At 36.8% G+C, this 7,637-nt stretch overlaps 1 protein-coding gene across 1 annotated transcript in view; it reads right to left on the bottom strand.

Moving 5' to 3' along the window:
• The window catches only part of MTDH (metadherin), a 53,134-nt gene that overhangs the window by 31,103 nt on the left and 14,394 nt on the right, over window positions 1-7,637 (bottom strand). Inside the window, exons 2-3 of the mRNA XM_026841498.1 lie at window positions 7,490-7,634; window positions 1,230-1,334 (exon numbers count right to left, since the gene is read on the bottom strand). Coding sequence (XP_026697299.1) covers window positions 1,230-1,334; window positions 7,490-7,634 — 250 coding nt within the window. The remainder of the gene's footprint in view (window positions 1-1,229; window positions 1,335-7,489; window positions 7,635-7,637) is intronic.

Raw genomic sequence — 7,637 nt, 5'->3', positions numbered from 1 at the left:
CTGGAGTTGCAGTTTCAAACTAAGATTTTAAAATTCAGATCACTATGTTTGCAATTTTAAGGTAAAGCTCAAGTCTAGCATTTAAACACAGTACCTACTTGGAAACCTGCTTGAGATAAAGTGAAACTTGAGAAGAAAACCAGTTATTCCTTCAGGATCAAATTTTATTGCGTTCTTGAAAAAAACCACAAAGTCAATATGATACACAACACATGGAGAAGAGGAAGAAGTAGGCAGAATGAAACTTTAAGGCAAGTTTGTTTCACAGAAGTTTTTCTATTTGCCAATGCTAAAAACTTTTAGAGCTCTAAAGCCAATTAACAGGATACAATCTTTTAGCCAACATACTAACTGCAAAATAAGTAGTTATAGGATAGTAAATTTAATTAAAGCTTGAACAAACTAAATAAATCACAATAATCATACTGGTTTCTGACTGTTTATGAAAAATAATTTATTTTTCCAATACTCCTCAGTATAGTTAGAACAAATGCATTTTGTTGAAGAAAACAAATCAGAAATCCATGACAGCATGAACATTTCATGCACAGTGTTGGCAAAAGAACCAAGCCAAAATTTATCATCAAAGGCTTATCATAAATACATCAATTTTGCCTACAAATGCACTTGCCTACAATTCGCATTTATGATAAGACTAGAAGATATTAGTCCTCACAGTGCAAGAAATAACACTGACATGAGTACGGTTACCTTTTAGATAAAGCTACAGACCAAGTTTTAAAAATAAGCCCATATTTGTCATCAGAAATTAAGAACTCTAATCACTAACGAATACATCTGACAAATAAGTAAGCAGGCACATGGTTTTAACCTTTGAATTGTAGTCCCTCAACTGATAATATCATTTACAGGCCACTTAACAATACTATCATTATACTGCATCTCCAAAGAAGCCAGCAAAGATGAAACACAAACTTCACTTCTGTAAGCTTAACATTTTCACGTGGTAAACAGAGGCATCAGTGTTTGGGGCGGGGGTGGGGTGCAGGCCAGGGAGGGAGATTTGCTAGATGCAGACATTCCATGGTAAGGCATGATCTTAGAAGTTAAAAAAATACTACTTTAGCTCTTTCCAACACCAAATTAGATCAGTACTTTTCACAGTAAGAAATGTGCTTCTTCACTCATGCAAGTAATGGGATTTCAAATCACAAATAGATATAGAAATAAGGTGAACTAAATTTTGACATTTTGTATCCATAACTGACCTTTTCATTCTTCTTTTCTGTGTCCACAGGCTGCTTTATATTTTCTTTACGAACAGTTTGTACTACTTCATCCTCAGATACATCAAGGAAAGACCGTCCATTAGGCTGTGTAAACAATAAGGGTAAATAATTAAAAAATAATTTGGAGAAAGTAGATGAAACTAAGCTCAAATTACACTATTACTGAAATGCAACTATTTGTTGACTGAAAAATGCTCACAAGATTAAGCAAAGCAGACAGAATTGTGGATTGGTGCTCAAAATATCTACTGCAATTCTGTATTTGCCAAACACAGAAATAAGGAAGGAAAGAAAACAGGTCTCCATTTCATCTCAATCCTACTCAATACAGGAATTGCTTATCAAAAGGTAAACTTCTGAAAATTACCACCTCACAGAACTGCTACAGTTCTCTGTTGCTGTTCTGAAAACCAATTCACAACATAAAGTTCTTTGCCATAAATTATCTAGTTAAATTTACCACTTTGTAGCAGTTCAGCAACTGGCTGAATTTTAAAAATAATTTCCACCTTAACCAAATTTCTGCAACTTCTACCTACGCATACCCCTCACAGCTTATTTCCTTCACAAGTTAAACTTCATAGTAGAAGAGAAATTAGAAGTCAAACACAAAGCATGACTAAGCAAGACATCTCATTGTTCTTTTCAGACAGACTATTAGTCTACCATTTCCCCCTCAAATAATAAAGAAAATTAGCATATATTAATTAACATATAAAGTTAAAACTCTGGACAGTCATTAAATTAGTCTCTATCATTACCTTTGCTGTCAAAGGCATACACTTTATATATTCACTATGCAAAAATGCTTTTTTAAAATCCTGCTGATTGTTAACAAAAAGCTGTGACTGAAGTTGCTGTACTTAACTGCAGAAAAGATGAAAATAAACAAAGTATTATACTACTGTTAGTCATTCATTTCATTAGAGTATAAAACAATTGTCAAGAGTAGTAACTGATATTGAGTGCATACAAATTTCATACTGATTCACATTCATAATTAAAGATTGAAAATTAAATAAGACATTAAGCATAAGTACTTCATAGTTGCTCTAATTTCAACAATTTCTCTTTAAGTGAAGTTCAAACTATGTTATCATTTTAATTTTTGTTATTTAAAAAAACAAAGGCTATTTTAATACTGCATCACATGAACCCAACTGCTTTAATGTAAAACAAAGGCCATATTACAAGTGAGTGCGACCCATTCCTTCAAATATCAGATCTGATTCTCAATTTAACTGGTTCAGGTTTTTAAGTCTCGCCATGTTATATTATACTTATAAATCACCCCTGGCATGATTTCACCAGTGCACAACATAGTATTGCTTACTGTAGTTAGCCAGCATGCCAACTTCTTATTTTGTAACTATTAATAGAAATTGAAAGATCAGGTCACCTAACTCCTCTTCTCTTGCAACAACGAGCTTTAAACTAGACTTTTCATATCTAAGATGTAGTACATTCCCCTCAGCATTCTGAAAATAAAGTATATTTTACGGATCCCTATCTCAAAATTCTCTCCAAAAGTTTCTCTCAACAAAGCTCCCAGTACTTGATTCTACAGGGATACCAAAGACCTGATATTCAATCATGAAAACAACTCATTGCCAAAAATCAGATCTTAAACCCCTCTATTTTCTCCAGATTCTGCATAGCCATGTTATTAGTGGTGTGATGTCTTTCAATCCATGTTAGCACTCACAACTTTTAAGATCTTAAACTGGAAAAAAAAAAAAATCCCTATTTCCAAGTTATTTAGCAGTAGATAACAGATTTGCTGCATCCACTACTGGATTGGTCAAAAATGTTTATAGCCAACTAACTTTTAAAATTCTGTACCTTGCTTTGCTTCGCTTCTTTCCTATTGCATATATACCTTAAATTGAAAGCCACTTGCTTAATCTCTCTCAAAAATTCAATAGCCTAAAACTTTTATCTTTAACTTAAAAAAACCCAGAGTTGTTTCTCTGAATAAACTAATTCATATCCATTAAGAACTCTCTAGAAAAATTCATCCACATGACTGTTTAAAATGCTGTTTGATCATCTGATCATGTAAACAACAGCCATTAGAAATGTTTAAAAAACTTGTACTTTGATACATTCCTCCCTGAATGTATCGCTGAATTGTACTAGTCTCCTTTTCAGTGGAAGCTTTCCACATTTATTTTGTGCCCACAGATGAATCATAGAATTTTAACCAAAATTCATGTGACCATTTTTGGATATACCAAAGATAGTAACATACGCGGGAAAGAAAAAAGCTTTTCTATAGTATTCAGAACTGCTTCTTTTAAAAGACAACTACAGACAAAAAGAGCAAGTTTAAAACTTTATGGTAACATATTAAATGTCCACTGACAGTATTAACTAATTCAAATTGTGCAATTTATTACTTGCCATCTTTTTTTCCTCATGCTAAAAGCTAAAGCTACAGGAAAGATGCAACAAGGCAGAAATAGCACTGTCAATAATACTACTGACTTCTGAATGCATTTCTTGCCTGCTGACCCTAAAATCCCAATATTTAAGTAAACCTTTTTCACACACAGTCATTCGAGAATGTTAAAATAATCCGAAAGGAGAATAAAGGTTTTGCTGAAACTTAAAATGAAAAATACTGTTCTTTAAATATGGTACAGTGCAACAGATAACTCAGTTTCACACTTCAAATGGCAGTTATGAAATTGCTATCATTTGAGTCTTACAAGGCTGTATTAGCCAAAGTCCTTAGTTAGACATTATAAAAGATATGCCTATTTAGAATATCTTTGCCCAATGAAATCATCTGTTTACTGACATTATTTTCTGTAAATTTATCTTAAGAAACTAAGCAATTTTCTCTTTGAGCACTCGAAAATCCTACAGCCCTGCTTCTCCTGCAGTTTGACAATTAATGTATACACAAACACACACATGTTGAAAGTATGAAAAAGTCTTTATGCAATCTATCTCCAAGTGCAATATGCATGAAGCAGCCATAGCCTGAAAAGTTCTTTCAAGTGGACCAAGTAGGAAACCCTCTCATATTAATGCAAATGCTTTTACTAAAATGTGTGGAGTTTACTGTCCAGGTGTACTTCAAACAACAGGAAGTACGTAGTCAATTTGGTATTTTCTGTATCTACATCTACAAATAGATGGTATGAACTGCTTTCCAAAGCTGTAGCAGAGTACAGAGGATGATTACTCTCAAGTTTCTACGGTGTTTTGCAGATTGTACAGAAATCACATAAGAACTGTTTCACCTTTTTCTGCTGAAGGTTAAAAAAGTACAAGAGAAGCACAACGATCATTCTGAAGGGAAAGGAATTAAAAAACAAGAGGAAAAAAGACAAACAAAAGGAAAGAAAAGGGCTTCAGGTTTACTGCACAGAATCTAAAGTAAGGATACCGTGATACTACCTTGCTCCAAGCAGCTGGAAAAAGCCAGAACTGGCTCTGTAAACTACAGTATTAATGAATGCTATATCGTTTCAGCTTTTTTTTCCTCAGTCTGCCCATAGCAAGTAGATTAACAGAATGTCATAGTTGCTACTGTATCCAGTCAACGCAGTGCTATTCAACTAAACTTATTTTACTAAAAATATCAGTTAAGTTGTACCCTACCTAAACAGGAACTGAGTAATGCCATGTGCAAGAAACAAAGCAACACTACTCTTCCTCAGAAAGGGTAACAGCGAAGAACATTTCTGATCCTGACTGATGAGAGTTATGCATCACCTGCCATACAATGAGCTCAGTAACTCTGTATTAAAGTAACCCTAGAGCTTTTAATGAGACATCTGTAGTGTGCTCTTTAATGCTACAGACCAGTTGCTCTAAGCTTTCTGAAACGCCCGCAGTGGAAATCTAGACTCTGGCACAGCAAACCCTGTAGTAAATCTACTGGTAATAGGCTTACTCTTTTCCCTTCACAGACCTCAGCATTAGTATCACAGCACACAAAAGCACAAGATAAAAATGACTAGGCAGCAAACAGTAAGCATTTTTGTTGCATCTTTAAATTTCCAATGTTATTTTGAGAATTTTTCATGTGAAAGAAAATATTGGGACATGCTAATACAGGTCTCCAGGAGCTTATCTTGGAAAATAAGCATGAGGCAGGCCTATTAAACTTTGCCACTGGTGTAAACTTATTTGCACTATAGTTAATGCTTCAGTTTGTGCATTTTCTTTTTGGAAAAGATAGGGTTCTTCTTTCACCTCTGCTTAGAAATAATGAATACAAAGTACTATCAAAAAAATCTTTAAAAATCTTAACAATACAGAATGACAGCTGAAAAACTATTTTACTCTTTTAATTATGAAAATATTTGTCCTGACATAGCCTTAACTTTATTTTGTGCCTGAGTGAACCAAGATTGAAACAGTACAAGTATTTATATTCACAAAAAATATCAGTTTTTACATAAAACAAATACAAAGTTACTTTTGTGAAGCCCTGCACTACAAATCTTTGTCAAGTTAACAGGGTATCTAACCTCTTCATTGTATCTTCTGTTGAGGCATTTTTAATGTCTTCAGGGATGACTTTGCAAGAGTTTATTGCTTTGTTTTTATACTGTAGTTTAAAGAAAATAAACCAAGCAAAATCTAAATTATTTCTAGGATTGTCTTTGTTTTCAAGAAGGCATAACAGAACTGCTACATCTTGAAGGATTTGCTGTTTAAGATGATCAAAAAAAAGACCACCTTTAACATGTCTTCTCCAAAATGGAGACCTAGCTACACTGGGAAGATTCTGAATCACAATGCTTCCTCTTCTTGGTGCACAGCATTCAGTCTCTTGTAACTTCCAGAATCAACTTCAGTAGTTCACTGCTCAAAGACAGGTTGGTGGCACACGCAGACTTTTTTTTTTATTTGGTTTGTTTTGCTTTAAGATATTCTAGCCTTAACTTCTCATAAAAAAAACCCCAAAACCAAACAACACAAAAACAAAAAACAAAAGAAACAACCCAAACTTCTCAAATCAGTACTGCCAGACTCAAATGAAGGTACAAACCCATTTTCTTCCACTTTTCTGGTCATTAGGTAAACAACTCAGGATACTATAGACCAAGATTTAATTAAAAGACACAGTTGTAACACACAGGGAACATCTGCTTCACTTTCATTCCTATAATCGATTTGGACATAAATAGGATTACAAACATACTAACAATATCAAAGCTATAGAAGCAATCCCTTCAAGCCCCAAAACTACGATAAATGAAAGCTTTAAAAAGACAGTTGATAGTTTCTGCATTCTACTAATCTCATGAAGTGCATGCATACTGTCAAAGATGGAGTGTTCCCACACCACATTCTGAGGATTAAAAAAAAAAAAAAAAAAAAAAAAAAAAAAAAAGACAGGAATGATCTGTTCTTCAAATGGGCTGCTAAGATACAGATTTCCTTATTAAAGGAGATGATCCTTACAGTAACAAACAAATCAGACGTATTACTACTGAGGCAAGCTCACCACATGAGCGGTTAACATGTTCTGTCAAAAAACAACGCAAAAAGCCTTACTCAAGTTTGAATCATCACAGCATTTATGGGGCTTACAATGCTGCTTTCAAGAGTCTATACCTGCCTGGACTGCAACCCATGGCTTGAAATTCTAGGTCTCAACTAATGCTTCCTAACCCTGCAAGCATTCAAATAATAAAAAATAACGCTTTCCTGTAATTCTTTCTTGCATTAAAAAGCTTCTAAAAAGAAATGAGCGTTTTCCTCATCACCCAGGACTACTAAACGTGTAATCTCCGTGTGTGCGCGCTGCTCCTCCAGGTTTTCAAAGCAACAGACTAACCCAGACGACACGAGACAGCTCCAGAGCAGACCGTCAGGACGCCCGCGTCCCTGCCACAGGCAAGTATGTATGACCTAGGTGAATCGCACGGCGGCCCGGGGGGAGCTCTATGGTCTCCGGGTTTTGCGGCCAGTACTTCCCCTTCTCACCGGTGCCTATCTGACCGGTAGCCGTTTCACCGAGCGGGGGGCACCGGGGACAAGTAGCCGCGCTCGGGGCTGTTGGCCAGACGCGACCTGTCCCCCCGCACCTTCCAGTAAGGGAAATTGCCGCGCCCGGCCGGGTGCCACCGCAAACCCCGCTGCCGTCCTCGTCCAGAGGCTGTCAAGGAGTCTTTCATCCCCCTTTCCCCGCCCGGGCCCAGACGCCTCCGCCGCCCCACCGCGTCCTCACCCCTTCCCCTCCCGAGCGGCGCGGCCCTCGCAGCCCCTCTCACCCGCGCCGTTTTTTCCGGCAGCTTCTTCTTGTTTCGTTTCTTCTGCTCGTCGCCTTTCAGATGCAGCTGCCCGGGGCTCGGGCCCGCCGCCTTGCCCTGGCCCCCGCCGGCTGTCAGGCCCGCGCCGGCCGCCTCGTCGCCCTTCCTC

The sequence above is a fragment of the Athene cunicularia genome (assembly GCF_003259725.1).
Source record: "Athene cunicularia isolate RWA chromosome 2 unlocalized genomic scaffold, athCun1 chr2_part1, whole genome shotgun sequence".
Lineage (NCBI taxonomy): Eukaryota > Metazoa > Chordata > Aves > Strigiformes > Strigidae > Athene > Athene cunicularia.
The sequence above is the reverse complement of the archived record's forward strand: the minus strand, read 5'-3'. Positions and strand labels throughout refer to the sequence as shown.